Source organism: Otolemur garnettii, unplaced genomic scaffold (assembly GCF_000181295.1).
Source record: "Otolemur garnettii isolate 467f Iridium unplaced genomic scaffold, OtoGar3 scaffold00014, whole genome shotgun sequence".
Taxonomy (NCBI): domain Eukaryota; kingdom Metazoa; phylum Chordata; class Mammalia; order Primates; family Galagidae; genus Otolemur; species Otolemur garnettii.
In genome coordinates this window covers 24059517-24085071 of record NW_003852409.1, presented here as the reverse complement: position 1 = coordinate 24085071, position 25555 = coordinate 24059517, and the positions used below count along the sequence as shown (strand labels likewise).

Sequence of the window (25555 nt, the reverse complement as noted above, 5' to 3'; positions counted from 1 at the left end):
GAGTCTCCTGCCTCCGCCTCCCAAGTAGCTGGGACCACAGGCGCCCACCACAACGCCCGGCTATTTTTTGGTTGTAGCCATTATTGTTGTTTGGCGGGTCTGGGCTGGATTTGAACCTGCCACCCTAGGTGTATGTGGCTGGTGCCCCAGCCGCTTGAGCCACAGGCGCTGAGCCAAGACATCCTAATCTTTATGCTAAATCTCAGAACTTTTTTTTTTTTAATTTAAAAAAAGTGAGATACTTTAATCTTAGGCAGAATGAAGCCCACTATTGCTACATATATGCCCCAACATTAACAGTTTATAAAGAGTATGTGAACCAAGACTAAAGACTTACTCTTTGGTGTTAACATTGTAGCAGGTTTCAGACCACAGCTATACTTAGAAAAACTATTTTAAATAATTGAATTGAATTCTGTTAAAATTCTGTATAGGGCCAACTCAGTTACAGGGCAGAGGCATAAAATTCTCAAATAAATGTTTCTGTAGATAGTAATTAGGACCATCTCAAAATGTACATCTTGCTACTACACTGAAAGGGACAAAAGCAGCAAAAACCTCACTGTATTTATCTGTGGTCACATGCTCAAATATGCCTTATCCACTTGAAAAATTTCAGATTCTTTGAAACACAAGACCTTCAATTCATCACCATCTTGAACTCCATTGAACCAAGTCACATGCCATAGCTGAAACAAAATCTTACAACTTTTAAATGTTGTATGAAATTTAAAAAGAAAGCTGCAGGTGGGGCGCAGTGGCTCCCTCCTGTTATTTTAGCATTCTGGGAGGCTGAGGTGGATGGACTGCCTGAGCTCATGAGTTTGAGACCAGCCTGAACCACACCAAGACCCCCGTCTCTAAAAATAGCCGGGTTGCTGTAAGCTGTGATGCCACAGCACTCTACCAAGGGCAACAATCAAAGACTCTGTCTCAAAAAAAAAAAAAAAAAAAAAACCACTAGACACTAGACACATGGCTATTGAGCACTTGAAATATGACAACTAAAGAACTGAATTTTAAATTTGATTTAATTATAATTAAAATTTCAATAGCCACATGTGGCTGGAGACTATTGTTGGATGTCACAGGGTTCTACTTAATAGTGCAGCACTGTGCCCTCTCAGCCATTCCCCAAGATATGTCCTTTCACCTATACTCTTAACTCCTAAACCTTCAGGTGAACCCTGATCACGAAATCCTACATTCCTATGTTCATCTGCCTACAGTTAGGTATTTTATGCTCCTCCTAAATGATCATTCTCTGGATGTCTCCTAAGGCCTTCAAACTCAACATGTTCCAAGCCAAATCCTTATCTAATGGGCCAGCCTACTTTTCTAGTATTCCCAGTCTTTCCTCCAACCACTGGCCTATGATATCCTTATAATTTGCCATTGTGTCTCTAATTCTTGTACCAAATACTTAGGTTTACTTGAGGTAAAGCAGCATCACACAGGTTTAAGAACAATGGACTTAACACCAGAGTTCCTAGTTAAATACTGACTTCCATTTACATACTGTGTGATGCCAACTTCTCTGAGCTTCAATTGTTTAGTCTATAGAATTGCCAGGAGTGTGAATGTGTGAATGTGAGAGCAGCATGTAAATGCAGGAATTAACCCCACTCTACCCAATGTGCCAATATCTCAGACTGTTTTTTTGTTTGTTTGTTTTAAAGGGCAACCTTGAGTCGATCTTCACGGTGACGCAGTTCCTCCCGGAGTGCTTCTCCACGCCAGTGCCCATCCTTTTTCAGAGAGAGACATTAGTGAGTCAACAAATACCACAACTGGGAGCCAACCAGCCTTTCCCTCCTAACACAGCACTCCCAAATCTGCTTTATAGCTTAACATATTGTTGACTGGCAGTTTTAGGCAGAAACTATCCATGTTGCCAGGTAACTCTTGACCGATCAGCAATATCGTTGGAATATATGGGGGAAGTGAGCTATCCTATGAGGCCCAGAGAATAGCACGATAAATGCTTACCATTTTGTGAACTTTGGGGAAATTCAGTTTTTCTTCAAAAGATCTCTCAGTCATGGTGAATGGAAAGTTCTCTTTCAAGCTTTCCAACTCTCCTTCTAGGTTTTCATTTCTTTCCAAAATAGCTTCTAGATCTGTTGGTAGTTCTGGAACAAACTGGTTGAGATTCTTCAGGCTGGTTCTGATTTCATCTTTGACTTCCGATTTAAGTGTCCTCATTGCGTCACTGATTTCCATCTGTCTTCTCTCCAAGTCTTTTTGGTTTTCCATCTAAAGAGTGAGTCAGACTCAAACAACAACCACTGTGGAAACTTTGGGACTTACTTGGAATGGAGGTACTTAATGTGCCATGTATTTAAAGACCTACAAATAGCAACTATTATGTTTACTAGAACTGTAAAAACTTGTAATTTTTCAAATACTCAAAAATCTACAAGCTACCTAGTGAACAAGTTTGATCATTTTGATTGCAGCAACTTCCATTTAGAAAAACATGTTGCATAAGGTTCCTCAATTGTGACTTACTCTATAGAAATCAATCTCTTTGGAGTCAGGCAGAGCTGGATAACAATTTCACTTCCAGGAAACATTCCCAGCATGACTTAAAGGCAAGTTAGCTAACTTCTATTCCTCTATTACCTCATTTATACATAAATACCTTCTGCTCAAAAATGTGAGAACTAAGTGAGAATTTATATGAAGCACCTTAGTGGTACCGATTAGCAAATATCATAATTAAATTCCAAATGAGAAAAAAATGCCATTTATTGGAACAAGTCATAAGTGATCTGGATTATAAATGTTAAAGCTGGAAGGGGCCTTAAAAATGATCACGTTTTCATTTTAAAGGTGAAAAATCTGGAGATCTGAGCAGTTTAGAGATTTCTTAAAGTGTTTACAGACTGCGTTTGATATCTGAGAGACTGTCCTATGTGGTTCTACCCATAAAGAGCCTAGTGAAGATATTAGATTTAAATCTACTGCTAATTGTCCTACCAAGTTTGCAAAGGCATCTAAAATCACCCAGGGCTATGGCCTTTATTTATTTATTTTTTGAGACAGTCTCAAGCTGTCATCCTGGACGGAGTGCTATGGCATCATAGCTCATAGCAACCTCCAACTCCTGGGCTCAAGTGAGTCTCCTGCCTCAGCCTCCCAAGTAGCTGGGACCACAGGCGCCCGCCACAACGCCCGGCTATTTTTTGGTTGCAGCCGTCATTGTTGTTTGACGGGCCCGGGCTGGGGATTCGAACCTGCCACCTTAGGTGTATGTGGCTAGAGCCTTAGCCGCTTGAGCCACAGGCGCCGAGCCAGTTTTTCTATTTTCAATAGATATGGAGTATCCCTTTTGCTAAGGCTGGTCTCAAACTTGTGAGCTCAAGCAATCCACCCACCTTGGCCTAGGATTATAGGTGTGTGCCACTGTGCCTGGCCAGTACTATGGCTTTTAAATAATTTTTTGAAAAGTTAACTTTTCTTAAACTAAGGGTAGGTGTATGTGTGGGGTGGGGGTGGAGAATTGGAACCACAGATGAAACGGGAGGGGCCCACAAGGGATCATCCAAAGAATATAGCATAGCAAGGCTAAGAGGATGGCCACAGGCCAGAGGACACCAGGGACATCTAGGATTGGAGACTGCTAGTTTAAGCATACGCTGGTTTCATGTTCTCCACCTGGTTACATTACATGCTATCAAAGGTTTCCCCTGGACTCTTTTTCTTGCTTGGGGAGTAGGCTGGGAGGTTGGCTTCTATAAACTTATTTGTGAAATCTAACATTTCAACATAGTTTTTGGGGATGTGATAAGATATCATGTTAAAGAATAACTTTTTAAAAAAAATTTTTTTTTAAATTTTTGAGACAGAGTCTCACTATGTCACCCTTGGTAGAGTGATGTGGTGTCACAGCTCACAGCAATCTCAAATGCTTGGGCTTAAGCAATTCTCTTGCCTCAGCCTCCCAAGTAGCTGGGACTATAGGCACCCACCACAATACCCAGCTATTTTTTGGTTGTAGTTGTCATTGTTGTTTAGCTGGTCTGGGCCAGATTTGAACCCACCAGCCTTGATATATGTGGCTAGCGCTGTAACCACTGTGCTATGGGTGCCAAGTCAACTTTTTTTCTCTGAAAAACTAACATAAAAAGCTTATCAACCTTCAAAAATTTTAAAAAGTACATATGTGTGTGTATATATATATTTTTCTTATTTCACTCTGTGCCCTGTAGAGTACTGTAGCGTCATAGCTCACAGCAACCTCAAACTCATGGGCTTGAGCAATCCTCTTGCCTCAGCCTCCCAAGTAGTTGTGATTACAGGTGTGTGCCACAATGCCTAGGTAGTTTTTCTATTTTTAGTGAAGATGGGGTCTCATTCTTGCTCAGGCTGTTCTCACAGGGTCTCACTCTTGGTCAGGTTGGTCTTGAACTCCTAAGCTCAAGGGATCTTCCCAAAGTGCAGCCACCGCTCCTGGCTTTTTTTTTTTTTTGAGACAGTGTCTGACCCTGCTGCCCAGGCTAGAGTGATATGGTGTCAGCCTAGTTCACAGCAACCTCAAACTCCTGGGCTCAAGCAATCCTCCTCTCTGGCTTCACCCTCCTAAGCAGCTAGGAATATAGGTACCCACTACAATCCCCGGCTAACTTTTTTTTCCTTTCTTTTTCACTAGGACTGGGGTGTTGCACTTGCTCAGGCTAGTCTTGAACTCCTGAGTTCAAGCAATCATCCTGTCTTTGACCTAGAATTACAGGTGTGAGCCATTGCACCTGGCCTAAAAAAAGTATATTTTTTAACAATATTTTTTTTCTTGTGACGGTGCACTTCTTTAAAAAACATTTTTATAATCAGCTTTTACCAATTTCCATAAAGAAATGTCCCTCTTAAGAGAGATATTATAAAACAATACTATCTTCAGTTGTTCATCTCCTAGTTTCAAATTAGTATTGAACATATGGGGTGCTTGCTTTCCATTGTTATAATACAATCTGCCTGAGCCCAAAGGGCGGTGAGAGTACATGAGGAGGCCTCTGTCCCAGGCTAGCAGTGGGGCTTCCTGGGCACGCACCTGCTTTTTGAGCTCCGTGTACTCGTGCTGCATCTGGTTGAGCTCCTTCATCAGGCGCTTGGCCCGCTCGTGGTTGTCCTGGGCTACCAGTTCGATTGTGGCCATTTCCTTTTGCATGCAGCTGTTCTCTTGTTTTTGCTCCTAGCAAGGAGGAAGAAAACAACTCTGAGATGCAGCATGTGGTGGTGTGGGTTGCAGGCTTACACACTCACTAGCTCGATAATTTCATTTCCTACCTGGGTCTCAGCTTCTCTAGCTGTACTTTGGAGATAATTCTACCTCCCTTTACTGGCCAGATAGAGTATAGCTGGGAGTAAATACCTGTCAGAGTCTTTTAACCCAAAGTCTGAATCATTACCTTTGATAATAAGTTACTTTCCCTTTCTGAGCCTCCAGTAATTATCTGTAAAATGGGAACAATAATACCCACCATCACTGACATGGATTACTAAGAGAATTAAATTTTAGACATCTGTATTCTATCTTTACAATCTTCTTGTGTATCATCAGTTGCCTATTACTAGTTTTTTCAGGAAATATACATGGTTTAAATGTAAACATTCCTTTCACACAGTAGGGCTCCATGAATTCCTCTAGACCAGTGTTTTTCAACCATTTTTAACTCACGGCACACCTGAACCTATAATCGTCCATGGCACACTTAAATTATGTTGAACAAAAAACAAGTTAAGGAATATACTTACTATGCTTTGAATTTCTTTTGAAAATAATTTAATTAATGATCTTTAAAAATTTTCACGGCACACCTAAGACCCTCTCATGGCACACCTGCCACTGTTTGAAAATCACTGCTCTAGAGGGTATTGGAAAAATCTGTTCCCATGGTAGTCCCATTGCTACACACCTGCCAGCACCCACCATACATTGTTCTGAACTGAGTTTTGCCTCCCAAATGTATTTTAGGGATGAAAGTATGGTAGATTGAGCTTCCTGGTTTAGGGTGGCACCTATGGCTCAAAGGAGTAGAGCACCGGCCCCATGTGCCAGAGGTGGCAGGTTCAAACCCAGCCTCAGCCCCCCCCAAAAAAAAAACAAAAACAAAAAAACTGCATACTGAGCTTCTTGGTTTTAGGATGACATGATGGTTAAATCTAATATTGGCCAAAAGGGGCAGGATGCAAAGAATTTGTTAAATACTGACTAAAGATGTGTAAAAATGTCTATAGAAGCCTTCTCCAACATGCCGCCACCCCTTCCAGTGCAGGTGTCAGCAGAGGCTCTCTAGAAGAATGGACTATCAACTTTGTGCTGACACTGACTATTCACATGACAGTCTCCTCAGCCAGCCAGCCAGTAAGAGCTCCTGAGGGGCTGCAGCCCAGTCTCAAGCAAAAGTTACCATCAGCTTCAAGAAAAAAACATGCATAAATACATCAATAACAACAGTTGAGTAGTTTCTTTTCTCTATATTGAGGTGGTATTGCAGTTTAAAAATTTACATTTATCACTTCCTCACAAACTGCCAGGGCAGCAGGTAGGTACTCACAAGAAGGTTCTTCTCCAGCTGGCTCCGCTGGCTCTTTAGTGCTTCCTTCAGACTGGTCACCTGCTTCTCAGCTTTCTTTCTTTCTGTCAAGAACTGGTTCCGCAGTTGGCTGAAGTCTGCCCTCATAGAGTCTGCCTCTTTCTGAAGAGTCAGCAGCTCACTTGACTTTTCTATTAATTGCTGCTCCCTTTCTGAAAGCTGCCGTTCTGAAATGAGCATTTTAAGTAGACTCAGCCAAAGGCCCTGGGCCAGCTGTGGGCAGAGCTTTCTTTCCCTTGTGGTAGACCACATAATAGTAATATGCCACCTACTCAGGTGTTTTCCTCCATTCCCAAGTCTTACAAGCCTACTCTGACCCACACCAAAGTCCCTGAAAAAGGCCCAGATAAAGGTGTCTCTTGAAGTAATTGGTTCCTGGAGGGCGTGATGCCAAAGTGACAGCTACCATCTTCCCTTTCAATTCTTAGAACAATGAGAGTAAACAGGGAAGGAATCCCGAGGTGTGTGGAACATGGAACGGACTGAAATGTTTTTTATAAACCTTGAATTTAATAGAGACACTCGTGAGAGCGGGACGTGCGGCTTCCAGCTGGGAACTTTGGTACTGTCAGCAACCAAAGAGCAAATTGAATATGGGTGATACTGAGAAAGGCAAGAAGATTTTTGTTCAGAAGTGTGTCCAGTGCCATACTGTGGAAAAAGGAGGCAAGCACAAGACTGGGCCAAATCTCCATGGTCTCTATGGGAGGAAGACAGGTCAGGCTGCTGGTTTCTCTTACACAGATGCCAATAAGAACAAAGACATAACCTGGGGAGAGGATACACTGATGGAGTATTTGGAGAATCCCAAGAAGTACATCCCTGGAACAAAAATGATCTTTGCTGGCACTAAGAAGGGAGAAAGGGCAGACTTGATAGCTTATCTCAAAAAATCTACAAATGAGTAATAGTTGGCCATTGCCTTATTTATTACAAAAGAGAAATATCTCATGGCTTTTTTTTATGTGTACCATAATTTGATTGGTCTCATTTACCAGAATTCAGATCATGAATGAGTGACAGAATATTTTTGTTGGACAGTCCGGATTTAACTAAGACTGGCTTGTGGTTAAATGAATATGATCGGTTTTTTATAGTGATTCCAGTTCAATAAATGCTATCACTGTTTTCCATTTCAAAAAAAAAAAAAAAAAGAGACACTCCTTCAAAGGGGGCAGTGCAGTGGAAAGAGTACATGATTTGGAGCTGATTCCCACACTGGCATGAACCCCATTTTATAGATGAGAAATGTATTTCCTAATGTTCAATTGCAATCATGTGTACAAACACTTGGTACATAGTGAGTACTCAACAAAGAGCACTTAGAAATAAAAGTGATATTAAAAAGAGACTTTTCTTATCACCCTATTTAGAGTAGTACTTTGCCTAGATTTTATTTTTCATGACTTTTGTCACAGTCAAAACTCAGCATAATTTCATTTTCATAAGGAATTGATTAGGTCTGGTTAGGTCAAGAGTTCCCCAGGTAAAAGGAATAACCTTTTCAGATCCCCAGGTCCACAATAGTTTCTGAGCATTATTAAGCCCTAAAGCCAGAAAAGAAAGAAAAAAACCATTTACTGATGTAAGAAAAATCACTTATCCTGGATTCCCATGTCAGCTCTATTTACATATGGTTCCAGAAAGGGTATACTGGCCCAAAGTCAAATGCCTACATTCTGGTACCATTCAGTATGTCAAGTATGGACAGAAGAACTACTAATATTGTTTTTTGACTGGCTGAGATGAAATGGATCATTGTCCCCAAAACTCATAAATAATATACTTTAGAGCATCTTTTGGCAGTTCTTTGCTTTAATGTTCCACTTCCTTGAGATAGCATTTTCAAAGGAGACAAATAGTAGAGTAAAAAGACTTGCTCATCAGTCTCAATATCAAATGTCTATTCCATAAAGACACCAATTCCCTTTGTTTCTCTGAACCTGATTCCTCATCTTGCACTGGACTATCAGACTTCCTGCTTTGCTGCTTCTGCCTCCTTTCTGGGCTCTGGCTGGGGCCTGAGTCTCTATTATATGCTTTACAAGACAACCAGCAGAGCCACACACACCCCTCCCCATGTATGTCTAAAATACTTACTGGTTTGGGAGAGTGTCTTCTCGAGGCTCTCACCCCACCTCTCCTCTTGCTGCAGAGTCCTGACACGCTCTTCAGCCACCAACACCTTTGTGAGCATCTGGTCCAAGTTGCTTTTCTGCTCTATTATTTCCTTTTCCAGCTGGTACTGCTGTTCCTTCAGTGTCACTTTACTGGCTTCTAATTTTTTTTCTTCACTTTCTCTCTCTTTCTGGAGTTTCTGCAGCATCTATTATTAATAGAGAATAACCTTAGTCATAAAATTGCAAAGACTCAAGTTTCCCAGATGTGGATACCTTCATGGACATGAGATTTCAGTTCAATAGAAAGTAGAAAACAGCCCCCAGGGACAGTCCTTGTAAGGGGATCAAGTTGAGGCTGGGAAACTATCTGGCCAACACGTGAGGAAGGGATTGAAACTGCAAAGGACCAATGTTCTATGATTTTAAAGATCCATGGGTATGAATCCCAAGGGAGTCACAGGCAGCCAGGGCAAAATCCTCACAGGAACAATAAAATTCTTCCTTTTATATAAAATTGCATATAGTACCGTTTCTTGTTGAACTAGTTTGAGCTTGTTTTCCTCAATTTCTTTCTGAAGCACATGAAGTTGTTGTTGTTTTGTCTCCCCTTCTTTTTGACAGTTTTCAATCCTCTTTATCCATTCACTGATGTCATCCTGGAGTTGGGTCTGCTCACTAACCAATACATCCTGACGTTTGGTGGTGTGAAGCAGGTCCTTTAGGTAAAAGAACAAATTTGAAACTACTAACAAAGCCGTCTTTACTAGCATTGGCCAGTACCATCCCATATTTACTAAGTCTGACACAAAGAGAAGCATAAAAGCTCCATAACCTTTATACCTCAACGAACTTATGGAAAGGTATTCAGAACTAATTTAATTAGCTTTCCTCTTTATAGTACCTAAAACAATAAGGTGACAAAAGCTGTCAAAATCTCAGCAAGAGACTCAGTTCCTCTGAGCTTTGGCTGCTTGTCACTGAGGTGGGGATAAGTATCACCAATCTCACAGGACTCTTCAGGAGATTAAGAAAATTTGTGAATAAGACTTAATTCTTTTTGAAAATGAATCTAAAGTCTGGTTTTGTTACTAACTGAAATAATTATACAGGTTCAAAAACTCAGAAAATAATAAATACTTCTTTAAGAAATCAAATTAAGGATTTTCCCACACAGAAAATATTCATTAGAATCTGTGTAAGATTTTTAAAAGAGTGACTAGTTTGATTTTAAGTTTTGTATATGTTAGAAACACAGAATACTAAGGTAGAAGAGAATTTGGATGTCTAATCCAATACCTAATTTACATAGCAGAAACTGAGTCCCAGAACGTGCTTGAGGTTCTGAGTCCCAGAACGTGCTTGATGTCTAATCCAATACCTAATTTACATAGCAGAAACTGAGTCCCAGAACGTGCTTGAAATTCAAACTATAGCACTATTCTCACAGGACAATATGGAATTATCTTTAGGAAGATCAGCAGAAGTACAGAGATGAAAGATCTGCTCTATTCAACATCAGACAAGATGGAGGCCCAAATGGAGCAGTGACTTTGTAGCTCAATGAATAATCAAATCTAAGCCCAGCCTTCAGAGGCCTCAACTGTGACATGGATTAGAGATGGTCCATCTGGTCTCTGCAGCCCACAGGACTGATGGGGGACTGCCATTGGGCTCTGGTCTAGCCACCATCCTACTTACTAGCTTTCTTTTTTCCTTAGGGCTAATTTGTAACCTTTATTCTTTTTTTTATTGTTTGTGATTCATTGAGGGTACAAAGAATTATACTGATTGCATTTGTTAGGTAAAGTCCCTCTTATAATTGTGTCCCACCCCCAAGGTTTGCCATATATTGTGACCCCTCCACACCTCTCTCCCTGCTTCCCTCTTCCTGCTCCCTCATTCCCCTATCCCCCCACCTTGTATTAGATCATCTGCTGCCTTCATATTAGAATTGAGTACAATGGATTCTTGCTTCTCCATTCTTGTGATGCTTTACTAGAAAGAATGTGTTCCAATTCAATCCAGGTTAAAACAAAAGATGTAAAGTCTACATCTTTTTAAATGGCTGAATAGTATTCTATGGTATACATATACCACGGCTTATCAATCCATTCCTGGGTTGGTGGGCATTTATGTTGTTTCCACATTTTGGCGATTGTAAATTGAATTATGATAAACAGTCTAGTGCAAATGTCCTTATGCTAAAATGATCTTTTTTCTTCTGGGTAGATAGCTAGCAATGGGATTACAGGATCAAATGGGAGGTCTGATTTGAGTTCTTTGAAGATTCTCCATAAATTTGGAATCCTCCTTTGGAAGGAGGATTCTCCTTCCAAAAAGGCTGAATTAGTTTGCAGTCCCACCAGCAGTGTAAAAGTGTTCCCTTCTCTTCACATCCATGCCTGCATCTGCAGTTTTAAGACTGTGATGTGGGCCATTATCACTGGGGTTAGGTGATATCTCAGGGTGGTTTTGATTTGTATTACTTACTAGCTTTGAGTAACACCTTGTTTGAATCAGGAGTTCTATGGCTAAAATAAATTAGAAAACCACTGCTCTGCACTAAATTATTTTTTTTATTTTCTATTTTTTGCAGTTTTTGGCTGGGGCTGGGTTTGAACCTGCCACCTCTGGCATATGGGGCCAGCGCCCTACTCCTTTGAGCCACAGGCACCACCCTGCACTAAAATTTTTATTTGTAATGATAGTGTTATGCAAATAGCCCTATGGGACCTGCTGTCATGAAAATGAATGAGGCTACTTGATTTTTTTATTTAAACCAATTGTCTGCATGCCTTCAGGATAGTACTAAAAGATTACATTTGTTGATCTTACCTGTTTTGCTAGATTCAAACGGTCTTGCACCTTAGCTAGTTCATCCTGTAGTGAGTTTACTGCTTCTCGTTTTTCTACAGAAATAACATGTTCATAAAGTAAGAAATATATATATGTATGTGTGTATGTGTATATATGTCTGTGTGTGTGTGTATATATATATATATATATATTTTTTTTTTTTCCCCTGAGACAGTCTCACTTTGTTGCCCCAGGCTAGAGTGCTGTGGCATCAGCCGAACTCCGAGCAACTTCAAACTCATGGGCTCAAGTAATCCTCCTGCCTCAGCCCCTCCAGAAGCTGGGACTACAGGCACTCACCACAACGCCTGGATAATTTTTCTATTTTTAGTAGAGACAGGGTCTCATTCTTGCTCAGGCTGGTCTTGGGTGTGAGCCATCTCCCCCAGCCCTATATATATATATATAATCCCACCAGCCTCCCAAAAAAGTAGGATAGAAGTTAACTGAAGCTAATTTCTGTTACATGTATGACGATGCCATGCCACACTTAAAGGCCAAAAGACAGAGTTACCCAGATTTGGACATGAAGCTCAGGTTTGTAAAGATTTTCATGTTCAAAACCTCACCATAAAAATATTTACATGGTGCATGGTTTAATAACAGGTACCAGCAACGTAGATTGCTAGTAGAAAGGTAAATTTAGTACAACCTTCCAGGAAGACAATTTGGGAATAAATTTTATGTCTATACTAGTTTTGTCAATTACTAGCTGGGTAAACTTAAGCATTCACTTCTTACTTAAGCAGTCACAAGAAAACTAAGCTTCAGTTTCCTTATCTGTAAATGGGTTAAATAATAGTTTCTATGTCATAAAAATGTTATGAGGATTAAGTGTCTTATGCTTAGTAAATGCTCAACAAGTCTATCTTAGCTAGAATTGCTCAGCAGTTTTCCTAAATAAATTACCATGAATATTTATCAATATTTAGTAATTTAAAAATCTTTATTATTTACATCTTTTTTTTTTTTTTTGAAATAGAGTCTCAAGCTGTTGCCCTGGGTAGAGTGCTGTAACGTCACAGCTCACAGCAACCTCAAACTCTTGGGATTAAAAGATTCTCTTGCCTCAGCCTCCCAAGTAGTTTGGACTATAGGTGCCCACCACAATGGCTGGCTATTTTTTTTATTTCAGCTGTCATTATTTTAGCAGACCAGGGCTGGGTTCGAACCCACCAGCATCGGTGTATGTGGCCCATGTCCTACCCACTGAGCTACGGGTGCCGCCTACTTCTTTGTTTTTGTTTTTCAAACCACACAAACACATTCCTAGGAAAAATCTGGAAGGGTATTCATCAAACTGTTAATGGTAATTATCTGAGGAGTTGAGGTCAATAGCAATTTTTTTTTTTTAAAACAGAGTTTCACTTTGTCACCCTCGGTAGAGTGTTATGGAGTCATAGCTCACAGCAACCTCAGACTCTTGGTCTCAAGCAATTCTCTTGCCTTGGCCTCCTGAGCAGCTGGGATTATGGGTGCCCCCAACAAAGCCCAGCTATTTTTTTTTTTCTTAGAGATGGATTCTCGCTCTTGCTCAGGTTGTGAGCTCAGGTAATCCACCTGCCTCAGCCTCCCAGAGTGCTAGGATTACAGGCATGAGGCACTGCATCCGGCTCATAACAATTTTTATTTAATCTTTTTGCTACATTTTAAAATTATTTTCTAAGGAACGTGAATTGGGATTTTTGTTGTTGTTGTTGTTGTTAAAAAAAACAGCTTTATTAAGCTGATAAAATTCACATATGTAAATCTTATTTAAAGTATATAATTCAAAGGCTATAAAGTATATTCAGAGTCATGCAACTATTACCACAATCTGGTTTTAGAAAGAAGCCCCATGTCCACTAGCATGAATTAATTCTGAATAAGAAAAATCAAACAATCAAAGACTCTAACAAAGGGGAAGGAAATCACTTTCCCTGTCTGCTGCCTCATACCTTGTAGCTGCTGCTGCACTGCTACTATGTCGTTATGCAGTGTAAGCTTGTCTCTGTATAGTTGGTCTAGTTCCTTCTTCAGTTCTCTGACATTCGATTCCATCTTTTCTAAGTTTGATTTTTCCATTTTGCTGTTTTCTTCAGTTGCTGCTAAAACCCTACCACATAGAGAATAAGACCATCAAATATAAAATATTCAAGTGCACATAGAGATGACTGAGGAATAGTGTTACCCTTTCACAATAAACAGGTATGGAAAATCTGAATGATTATAAACCTTCACAAAACTTAAATCTTGTCATCAGTTTTCGAGAAGATTTTTTGTTTTAAAGTGACTCACTAAAGTTTTATAAAAATCATGAATAAAAAAAGGAAAACATTCAGAATGCCAAAAGTCTAAGAGATAAAAATGGATGGGTAACTTGTGAAAAGTTGAACAGCAAGAAACAATTGTATGTACAGTGGGACCTGTCACTTAAAGAGACAAGCATGAGCATGTGTTCTAGTACACAAAGGGAGCCATGCAGTGTGGACTTGTTTTTGTCTGGATTCTCTCATCAGTACAATTACTTTGAGATCCATCCATGTTGATTTATGTTTCACTACTCCATTCCCTTTATATTGGTTTTTTTTTTTTTTTTGAGACAGAGCCTCAAGCTGTCCCCCTGGGTAGAGTGCTGTGACATCACAGCTCACAGCAACCTCCAACTCCAGACTCAAGGTAGTCTCCTGCCTCCGCCTCCCAAGTAGCTGGGACTACAGGCGCCCGCCACAACGCCCAGCTATTTTTTGGTTGCAGCCATCATTGTTGTTTGGCAGGTCCGGGCTGGATTCAAACCCACCAGCTCAGGTGTATGTGGCTGGCGCCTTAGCCGCTTGAGCCACAGGTGCCGAGCCCCCTTTATATTGTTGAGTGGTAGTCTGCAATATGCATGTACTACTATTTATTTATCTACATACCAGTTGATGGACATTTGGGTCATTTCTCATTTTTTGACTATTACAAATAAAGCTGCAATGACCATTAGTATATTCTCTGTGTGGAAAATATTCATTTCTCTTGAGTAAATATGTAGGAGTGGAATGGCTGGGTCTTCTGGTAGGTTTATGTTTGATTTTTAAGCAACTGTTAAACTGTTTTGCAAAGTAATCATACCATTTCTTTCTTTCTTCTTTTGTAGGGGAAGGGACATTGAAACTCAATGAAAGTCACACTATTTTATATTCTCAACAATCATGTATGAAAGGTTCTCATTTAACATTTGGCATGGTTATTCTAAAAGGTGTGCAGTGATGTCTCACTATGGTTTTAATTTGCATTTCCCTAAGCTGAGCATCTTTTCATGTGCTTATTTTCCATCCTTCTATCTCCTGAAATGTCTGTTCAAATCAGACATTTTACACATTACAAATTTTTTACACATTTAAAAGACTGGGTTGTTTTATTATAGTGTTTTGAGAGCTTTTTACATATTCTAGATATAAGTCTTCTATCAGATACGTGGTTGCAAAGATTTTTCTTCCAGCCTGAGATATGTCTTTGTATTACCTTTACAGTGTCTTTTGAGGAACAGATCTTTTAATTTTTTTTTTTTTTTTTTGAGATAGAGTCTCATTCTGTTACTCAGGCTACAGTGTTATGGCCTCAGCCTAGTTCACAGCAACCTCAAACTCCTGGGTTCACGTGATCCTCCTACCTCAGCTTTCCAAGTACCTGGGACTATAGGCACCTACCATGACACCAGGCTAGTTTTTCTATTTTTAGTAGAAATATGATCTTGCTCTGGCTCAGGCTAGTATTGAACTTTTGAGCTCAAGGGATCCTCCTGCCTCAGCCTCCCAGAGTGCTGAGATTATAGGTGTGAGCCATCATACTAGTCAGACATTTTAAATTTTGATGAAGTCTAATTTTATCAATTTATTATTTTATTGATCATGTTTTTGCTATGATATTTAAGAAATTTTTGCCTAACCCAAAGTTGCAAAGATTTTTTATCATATTCTACTAGAAGTTTTATATTTGGGTTTTACATTTATGTTTATAGTTCATTTTAAGTTAATTTTATATGCAGTATGAGGTTTGGATTAAGGTTCATATTTTTGGTTCTGGATATCCAACTGTTTCAGCAACATTTTTTGAAAAGGCCATCTTTTCTCTGTGGGGAGAGAGAAAAGGCTTCACTAAAAGCCTTTGTATTTTTGTCATAGTACATGTATAGTTTTTTTCTGGCCTGGGGAGTGTGTCTCGAGCCTGTAATCCCAGGGAGGTGGAGGTGGGTGGATTGCCTGAGCTTAGGAGTTCAAGACCAGCCTGAGCCAGAGTGAGACCCTGTCTCTGCTAAAAATAGAAAAACTAGCCAGGCATGGTGGCAGGCTCCTCCAGAGGTGGAGACCACTTGGGAGGCTGAGATAAGAGGATTGCTTGAGCCCAAGAGTTTGAGGTTGCTGTGAACCATGAGGATGTCACGGCACTCTATCCAGGGTGAATGAATAAGACTCTGCATCCAAAAAAAAAAAAAAAAGAAATATAGTTTATTTCTGGACTTTGTATTCTGTTCCACTGATCCATATACCTACCATTATTATATCAATACCACAGCGTTTTGATTACTACAGTTTTATATAAAGTCTTACAGTCAAAAAGTTTAGTCCTAAAATTTTGTTCTACTTTTCCATACCTAAAAAATTATATAAATTCTATTCTAGGTTCTTTGTGTTTCTATATGAATTTTAGAACAAGCTGGTCAATTTCTACTCCCCCCCCCCCAAAAAAACAGCCTTTGTTTTGGATTTTATTTTTTTTTGAGACAGAGCCTCAAGCTGTCACCCTGGGTAGGGTGCAGTGGCATCACAGCTCACAGCAACCTCCAACTCCTAGGCTCAAGCGAGTCTCCTGCCTCAGCTTCCCAAGTAGCTGGGACCACAGGCACCCGCCACAACGCCTAACTATTTTTTGGTTGCAGCCATCATTGTTGTTTGGAGGGCTGGATTTGAACCCACCACCTTAGGTGTATGTGGCTGGCGCCTTAGCCACTTGAGCCAGAGGCACCGAGCCTGTTTTAGATTTTTATTGGGTAATTATTTTGAATCTATAGGTCAATTTGAGGAGAGCTAAATTTTTTTTTTGAGAGCAAAATTTTAACATTATTATCTTCCTATCCATGAAGGAGGTATACATCTCCATTTATTTTCAGCGTCTATCATTTTACTTAAAAAACCAGAGAGTGACTACAGTCCTAGCTACTCATGTGGCTGAGGTAGGAGTCTGAGGCTGCTGTGAGCTTGGATCTTACTTGGCACTATAGCCTGGGCCAAGAGTGGGACCCTGTCTCAAAAAACAAAACAAAACAAAACAAAACAAAACAAAACAAATACCACAAAACTCCCCCCAAACAGATCTTTGTAAAAAATGCCTTTAGAGAAAAAAAAACTAGAAAGAAATTCACTAAAAATGCTATTGGTGAACTGTATTATGATGCCAACTTTATGGTGTATTTTTTTCCTTATCTCTATCTTCCCATGTTTTTATAGTGTGTTATAATGCTTTGGACTTCAAAAAGTGATCCAACAAGCTTATTTGTTCTTGCTCTCACCTTTTGGTTTGTGCCACCTTCTTTTCCCAAATGTCACATTTCTCCTGGAGATCTTCCTTTTCTTTGTTCAAACGCTCAACACAAGACTGTAATACTTGTGACTCAGAAGTCATTTGCTCTATTTCTCCTTTTTCTCTCTCAAGGAGCTGCTTCTGCCATTCTATTTCCCCTTTCTGTCGCTGGGCTATCTGCTGCAAATTCTCTAACTCCAGTTTCTCCTAAATCAGATAAAAGAGACTCAAATATCCTAAATTTGAAAGAATGCAGTTTGCTAAGAGTACAATGGTTTTGTTCATTACCTCTAGCACTTCAACCTGAATCTTCTCTAACTCAGACATTTTTTGGTCATGTTGTAGCTTCAAACCTTGTAGCTCATTGTTTTCAAGTTGCAACATGTCCAGAATATTCTTTAGTTCTAACAGACAGAAACAAATCATGGCCCATGCTATTAAATAAACTTGAAAACATTTATAAAATGAAACCAAAAATAATGCTATATTGAATGATACAAGATAATAAAAAAAAATTTTTGTTGAGTTGCATCAATAGTACTAATTATATTTTTGATGGAAAACTTTTCTGAAAGTATTATTACACATTATTTGATTTGTTAAAAAAAATTTAATGAAGATTTGGTTCCAAAAGTATTTGCCTCCACAAAAAAGGATGAACTAAGAGAATTTAATTAATTAATTAATTTTTTGCTTCATTCACATAAAAAAGCCCAGGAGAATTTTATATAAATAAAATTGACCAAAATAAATAGAAAAAACTTTAAAATAAAGACTGAGATTTGTATAATTTTTTTGCACGCCTAACCAGGTACAACACATATTGTCTAGGTGATAGTACACTTATAACTTTGACTCAAACATTACAAAAGCAATTTATGTAACTCAAATGTTTGTACCCTTTTAATATTCTGAAATAAAAACTTAAAAATTAGGCCACGTGTGGTGGCTCACGCCTGTAATCCTAGCACTCTGATATGCCGAGGTGGGTGGATTGCTTGAGCTCACAGGTTAGACTAGCCTGAGCAAGAGCGAGAGCCCCCGGGTGTTATGGGGGGCACCTTTAGTCCCAGCTACTTGGGAGGCTGAGGCAAAGAATCGCTTGTGCCCAAGTATTGGAAATTGCTGTGAGCTATGACACCATGGTACTCTACCGAGGGTGACAACGTAACACTGTTTCAAAAAAAAAACTTAAAAATCCCATTTTTTTGCCCTTTGAACTACAAGTATTTAAACATTAACTTTTTCTAAAGGATAGAAATATTTGCTCACTGTAGAAAATTTGGAAAATACAAAAAAGAAGGCATAAAAGGAAAAAATGAAAACCCATTATCATCCTACCATCCCAAGATGATCACTATTACATAACATTTTGATGTATTTTCTTTCAGGAACTTGTATGCACATGCACAAACGTTTTAAAAATAAATTTGGGGGTGGGTGGGCCTGTAGCTCAGTGGTTAGGGCGCCGGCCACATGCTCCAGGGCTGGTGGGTTCAAACCCAGCCCAGACCTGCTACACACACATACACAAAAATAAATAAAATAAAATAAATTGGGACTATACTCCATTTCATTCTTCTCCGAACACACCTGTGCGTCATTAAATGTTATAAATAATTTGGAGATAAACTGGTCTCTGTCTCCACATTTTGTCATTATAAATATTGCTGTGATGTATATAAATGCGTGCCTTCTCTGGATGGGTAAAAATGGGCTCACTGGTTCAACAGATGTGAATTTTAGGAATTCTGAAACACTGAGAATTCTTCAATTGACAACATGTTAAGTGCTCTTCTTTTAGCATACTCTAATCAGCAATAAATATGATTATTTTGCTTTTAAATGAACTTTATCAATTCAAATGGCTGAGAATATATTCCTTTTACAACCTGCTTTTCTTTGCTTATCATTAGTAAGGTTAAATTCTAGAAGTTTATTTGGTCATTGATATTTTTTCTGTGACCTGGAATATAGACAGTTCCAACTTCAAGCTTTAAATGACTGTTTTCCTTTAAACTTACCAGTTTTATGTTTAGACATCTGCCCTAAAACTACCTGAAGATTTTCTTCCTCTTTTTCAATTTCCTGCTTTATAAGTGCAAGTTGAGTTTTTTTTTCACTAATCTGGACATTCAGTTCTCCTTTCTGAATACTGAGTTCTTCCAGAAGAGATTTTACTTCCTGTGTTAAAAAAAAAAAAAGTCATCTCCTCCTGTGATTATAAATGGAAATTACTTTGAAATTAGTTCTGTTATTAATTATGTCATTTCATAGAAATTCTAATTTGGAAACAAACTCAGTTTTGCCATTTGTGTCAAGAACTGTACTATATTCTGCACTAAAATCTCTATAGAACAGAAGTAAGAAAGTAACATATTATCTTCATGTAAAAGTATATGCAGCATTACTATGTGCAAAGCAGTGAGTTGCAGACAGAAAAGGCTGATTGAGACAAGGTTCCAGCTACTGAGGGGCTTAGAACCTCATGGAGAGGTAAGGCAGGGAAAGTAAACACAACAGGGTTAAGATGCCCCAGGAAATGTGTACACGGGTATTACTAAACTCAGAAGAAAGAGAAACTCCTTCTTCTAGGGGAAAGGAAAAAGTCAGGGACATCTTAGGAGGGAGTGGCATGAGCTGGGCCATGAGAAATGGGTGGGATCTGGCTAGAGATAGGAGAGAAAAGGAATTCTTGGAGACAAAGTGGTATGAGAAAGGCAAAGAGGCAGGAGAACCTTGACCATATCCAGAGGTCAAGGCGGGGAAATAACATTTGACAGCCCCAGCATGGATATATAACACAATACCAAACTAATGTTATAGAGGCAAGGCTTCAGGAATCTATACTTTCATTTCTCAGAACCATGAAAATGCCTCAAAGAAAATCTATAGCATTGTCCTAGGACTCTAAAGAAAACCTACTGAAAGGCATACCCTGATGTGACTACACTTCTCGGTTACTTCAGTTTCTCCCAGTCTCAAAGCTTCCTGAAGGTCAGCTTTTGCCTGGACCATGCTTCCATGGAGTAGATGCAGCTCCTCCTTTTTATGCCCTAACTGCCTGTCCAAGACAATTATCTCCTGCTGCTGACTTGTCACCTGTATTAAAGAAAAAAACAAGAGTGTAAAGTTTGACAGAGGCCACACAGCTTTCAGTGCTAACTTGGAGATGTTTAGTCCAGCTAAATGTTGTGGGGGAAAATCAGGAGCTAATAATATTGGAGTTTGCAAAATCAGGAAGGCCAACCTGGAGAAGGCATGAAATGCCTGATAAAGACCTTGAGCTCACATGCTTAAAATCACTCAAATCACAGCAAAGAAAAATAGGATAATAATGCTTATACTCAAGGTTACGGGTTTCAAAGAACTTTCCCATCTGTGCCTTATTCCATTTGACAACCTAGATGATAGAAGCTAGGCAGAGTTTAAAATTTTACTAATTTTTAAAATTTGAAATTACTTACAATTTTAAGGGCAATATATATTTGTTTACAAAAAAAGAAGGTAATGCAGACATGCAAAAGACAAAACTAGAATGTACCCAGAATCTCCCCTTATCAGATGGCAATTTTTGTACTTTTGTATTGACTAAAAATACAAGTAAACACATTGTATTTTGTTAAACACATTTAACAAAAATGATCTCATAGAGTATACCATGTTTTGAGGCTAACTTCTTTTACTTAACAATATATTGAGCAGGGATTCAAAGTTAAACACTTAACCACCATGATATGCAGCCTAATTTATTCTTTATAGTTTATTTTCTATTTCCCAATCTTTTCTGTATCACTTTCATAGTAATAAAACATGTGCAAGTTTAATGCAGTTTGAATTGTTTTCTTAAGGCATCTGTTGCCATACCTGGCTTTTCAGCTTTTCCAGCTCAGCTCTCTTGGCCTGAAGGAGGGTCTCAGATTCTTTAAGCACCTGCAGGTGGTGATCCTCACTCTGTTCTGCCGTCTTGATATCTTTTTGCAGTTTCTGAAGCCTACAAAACACCAGCAGCACTAGAGCAGATCCTAATGGAGACTGACCCCCAGAGCTGTCTTGCAGCACAAGCCCCTTGCAGCCCTACCAAAGCCTTACTTACTCTTCCATCAGTTTTTTCTTCTTTTTGTTTAAACACTGGAAGTCTGAGTCTTTTGCTGCCACCACTTTGTTTATTTCTTTCAAGATTTCTTCTTGCTTGATTCTGTGTTGCTCCAAATCCTTTGCATCAGCCTGGAGCAATCTAAAACACATTCCTATATTTCCCCCAAGGCCCTTAGATGAACATGTATTTTATCATAAACCAATAATGTCCTTTCAGATGAAAACTTTTCATTCATCTCATTGTATACATCAATGGCTTAGGGATTTCACCTACCTTAGCTGCTGATCAGCTTTAACAAGGTTAATAGCAGTTTCCCGAGCTTTCTTTTCTAACTCCTCAGCATCTGACTCAGTTTGCAGTAAACCTCTCTTGGCATCAGCAAACTTTTCAACAGCATTTTTTGTCTAGAAAAGAAACAGTCATTAATAGCAATTCAGTTACAACACTTACTTGCAGCAATTGGCTGTATAAACTGATATAACTCCTTTGGAAAACAACCAGACAATATAGAAAGGCATAAAAATGTCCATTAACTTTGACTTTCCACTTATCAGAAAATAATTCAGAAGCAAAGAAGTACAATATGAAAATGCTCATTGTATTCTGAGATAATATAAAACTTGACAAATAATAAGATTAAATAATAATGCATTAACACAGTGAATATTGTGTAGTGTTTAAAATGGTAAGAGGCTGGATGCAGTGGCTCTTATCTGTAATCCTAGCATTTTGGGAGGCCAAGGCAGGAGGATAGTCTGAATCCAGGAATTTGAGACCAGCCTGGGCAAAAGCAAGGCTTTGTCTCTAGAAAAATTAAAAATGATAGCCCTGGTGACACCTGTAGTCCCAGCTACATGGGAGGCTAAGGCAGGAGTCTGACACTGAAGTGAGCTACAATGATGCCACTGCATTCTAGCTTGGGTGACAAAGTGGGTCCCTGTCTCAAAAATAAAAATAAAATGGTAAGAAGGCAATTCTTTAACCATGGAATAAAGTTAATGACGTTATGTTGAAAAAATAAATTTAAAATGGTATAAGCACTATGAGAGCAACTATGTAAAACTCTGTCAATACAGAAAGGCTAAGCAAAAATCAGCATAGTCTTTTGAAGGTAGTGGGACTGTAGATGATCTTTTTATTTCGAATTAATTCCTAATGTTATTTTTTAAGTATAAAATCATCTATTTGATTAAGTGGCAATGAAGTGATATCACCAAAGTTGTATCTACTTAGAGATTCTTGCTATACTCTAGATATTATCAAAAATTTATTAATCTAATGATGATTTAATTATGGTTAAGAAACATAAATCTTCCCATATAAGATTTGATAAAAAACACTTTTTTTTATCAGCTTGGTTTCTTGTTCTGTCTAACATAAAAGGCTTAAAACAATGTCATCAAAAGTTCCAAAAATAGTTTGGTTTGCACTTGTTTGAGCAGTGACTCACTTTCAGCCAAAAAAACAAGTTCTGCCTGTGCTCTGTACTAAAGTCAGGAGTCTGTATGTTAACTATCCCATGTGAATGTAAAAGACTTGGCAAGCTCTTAAAGACCTAGCTATTTCACCTTACTTCTTTCTATTTCAGATAGCTGGTTTCTGTCAGTTTATCAGTCAAGCATTAGACAAAACTCATTACACTCTCCAGAAGGCCTTGTTTCTGAGTAGTTTTTTGTCTCCTTCTATATGAGGTATTAACATGTCTAGCACATTCCTTACACAAAAGGCAACTACTTCCTCTCTCCTATTCTTTCGTACCAAGCTGCTTCCCCTAGTCATTCTGGGAGGATGAAGGGAAAAGAGCTTATCAGACTTGGTTCACTTATGACCTCTCCCTACTACGAGTGTCATTAATTTTCTTTTATATACCAATGATAATTTTTTCTCTAGTTCTACTCCCACTTATTTTCTCTTACAGTAATCTAACATGCTACAACAGAAAGAACTGCTCATCTGAATTTCATTAATCATTCATTTCAGTGCTCAGGTAATACATTTCTATTAATTTAAACAAATTCACATTGAAATAACAATATAAAAATAACAGTTCCTGAGATGTTCCATGTGGATAAGGAAATTTTCCATCACGGAATTCTCATCTAATTAAAAAAAGCTCTTGGTGAGGCAGAACTTCAGTTGTGTGACTGATCTAGTTGGAGCTTCTGAGCTAATACCATCTTACCAGGTTGCTAGGAAGGCTAAATGAAGTGGTATTTATAAAATGGCTGATGTGTCCATAGCAGGGAGGGGCTCCACAAAAGCTTCTTTTCCTCAACTTCCCTCTGGCTTGTGTAATGATACAAAAAAAAATTTTTTTTTTTTTGAGACAGAGTCTCACTATGCCACCCTGGGTAGAGTGCAGTGACATCACAGCTCACAGCAACCTCAAACTCTTGGGCTTAAGCGAGTCTCTTTTCTTAGCCTCCCACGTAGCTGACACTACAGGTGCCCGCCACAATGCCTGGCTCTTTTTTGTTGTTGTAGTTGTCATTGTTGTTTAGCGGCCCAGGCCAGGTTCAAACCCGTCAGCATTATTGTATATGGCCGAAGCTATAACCACTGTGCTATGGGTGCCGAGCCGATACAAAAAATTTATATCATTATCAAATTGGAGAATAAATACTTGTGAGGTCCACTGTAGCTTAATAAGAATATAAAAAGATTGACCTACTAATCAGGAACCAAAAAATAAAAAAAAATGATACACACAGGATAATAAAGTGGAGTAGCTGTGAACTAATGCTTCAGGAGTTTTAAATATGTTGTTTCATTTAATTCACACTGAATAGCCTACATATTCTTAGCCTGAATTTAAAGATGAGGAAAGCAAAGGTCAGGGACTTAAGTGACTTGCTTGAATTCTCACAAGTCACTGAAGAGTCTGTCACTAGCAGAATCCACCTGTTAGACAACTGTGCTCTTCTCATTTGTTCTTTTTTTTTGAGAGAGAGTCTCATTATGTCACCCTCGGTAGAATGCTGTGACATCACAGCTCACATCAACCTCTTGGGCTTAAGCCAGTTGTTCTCAACCTTCCTAATGTTGCAATGTATTTTCATTGTTAAAAAAGGGTTGCAACCCACAAGTTGAGAATCGCTGGCTTAACCAATTCTCTTGCCTCAGCCTCCCAAGTAACTGGGACTACAGATGCCTGCCACAACACCCAGCTAGTTTTTTTTGGTTGTTGCAGTTGTTGTTGTTTAGCAGGCCTGGGCCGGGTTTGAACCTGCTGCCTTGGTATATGTGGCCGGCAACCTAACCACAGAGCTATGGGCACTGAGCCATATGTGTTATCTTTCTAATCCTTCAGGTAGACAGTAAACTGTCTCACTCACCCCAAACCACACCAGCACATACCTTCTCTTTTGTGCATGCAAGTTCACTCTCAGCCTCTGCCAGCAGTCGGTCAGCTTCCCTAAGTTCTGAGCGACGTTTCAGAAGGGTCTTCTCAATGCACTCAATTTCATCAACAATATCACCATGGTGTTTGAGTGATTTTTCTATTTCTAGTTCAGTCACAAGATTGTCAATATTTCCATCAATGAAGTCCCTAAAAAATATATACATATATTTAAAGATTTTGGCCAGGTGTGGTGGCTCATGCCTGTAATCCTAGCACTCTGGGAGGCTGAAGTGGGCCTCAGGAATTCAAGACCCGCCTGAGCCAGTGTGAGACCTCCTTTCTAAAAAAATAGCTGGGTGTTGTGGCAAGTGCCTGTAGTCCCAGCTACTAGGGAGGCCGAAGCAAGAAAATCACTTAAGTCCAAGAGTTTAAGGTTGCTGTCAGCTGTGATGTCACATCACTCTACCAACAGTGACAAAGTGAGACTGTGTCTCAAAAAAAAAAAAAATTTAAATGTAGACAATATAGACACTTGTAGCCTAACTGCTAAGAAGATGCATAATGATTTTCTAATTTTATATGAGCAAAGACAAGAAAGGCAGCTATACTGGATTACGCTCAAGGCTTATATTTTCATTAAACATGGAATACTAATCGCAATAAATGCATAATACATAAAATGTATGATGGAGAGTTTTTTGTTTTTTGTTTTTTTTGGCAGTTTTTGGCCAGGGCTAGGTTTGAATTTGCTACCTCTGGTATATGGGGCCAGTGCCCTACTCCTTTGAGCTGCAGGTGCTGCCCAAGTTTTTTTTTTCTCCTTTTGTAGAGATACCAGGCTGGAGAGAGCTGTAGCCCAATCATAGCTCCTCAAATTTCTAGGTTCAAGGGATACTCCTGCCTCAGCCTCCTGAGTAGCTGGGACTATAGCTGCATGCCACCACTCTCAGCTAATTTTTTCTTTTGTGTGTGTGTTTGTTTTGTTTTGCTTTTTTGGTCT

General features: G+C 39.0%; 1 protein-coding gene and 1 pseudogene across 3 annotated transcripts in view; one reads left to right on the top strand and one right to left on the bottom strand.

Moving 5' to 3' along the window:
• The window catches only part of CNTRL (centriolin), a 106022-nt gene that overhangs the window by 3827 nt on the left and 76640 nt on the right, over window positions 1–25555 (bottom strand). For both annotated transcript variants that reach the window (XM_012802438.2, XM_023510577.1), the window contains 16 exons: window positions 24570–24762; window positions 21486–21616; window positions 21210–21350; window positions 20981–21107; window positions 20051–20215; window positions 19138–19297; window positions 17402–17517; window positions 17103–17320; window positions 13510–13667; window positions 11552–11625; window positions 9244–9432; window positions 8697–8922; window positions 6558–6763; window positions 5051–5191; window positions 1990–2256; window positions 1686–1748 (listed from right to left, as the gene is read on the bottom strand). In XM_012802438.2, coding sequence (XP_012657892.1) covers window positions 1686–1748; window positions 1990–2256; window positions 5051–5191; window positions 6558–6763; window positions 8697–8922; window positions 9244–9432; window positions 11552–11625; window positions 13510–13667; window positions 17103–17320; window positions 17402–17517; window positions 19138–19297; window positions 20051–20215; window positions 20981–21107; window positions 21210–21350; window positions 21486–21616; window positions 24570–24762 — 2575 coding nt within the window. The remainder of the gene's footprint in view (window positions 1–1685; window positions 1749–1989; window positions 2257–5050; window positions 5192–6557; window positions 6764–8696; window positions 8923–9243; window positions 9433–11551; window positions 11626–13509; window positions 13668–17102; window positions 17321–17401; window positions 17518–19137; window positions 19298–20050; window positions 20216–20980; window positions 21108–21209; window positions 21351–21485; window positions 21617–24569; window positions 24763–25555) is intronic.
• On the top strand, window positions 6804–7845 carry LOC100960655 (annotated as a pseudogene). The gene has a single exon (XR_002772172.1). The product of XR_002772172.1 is annotated as a cytochrome c, somatic pseudogene (transcript).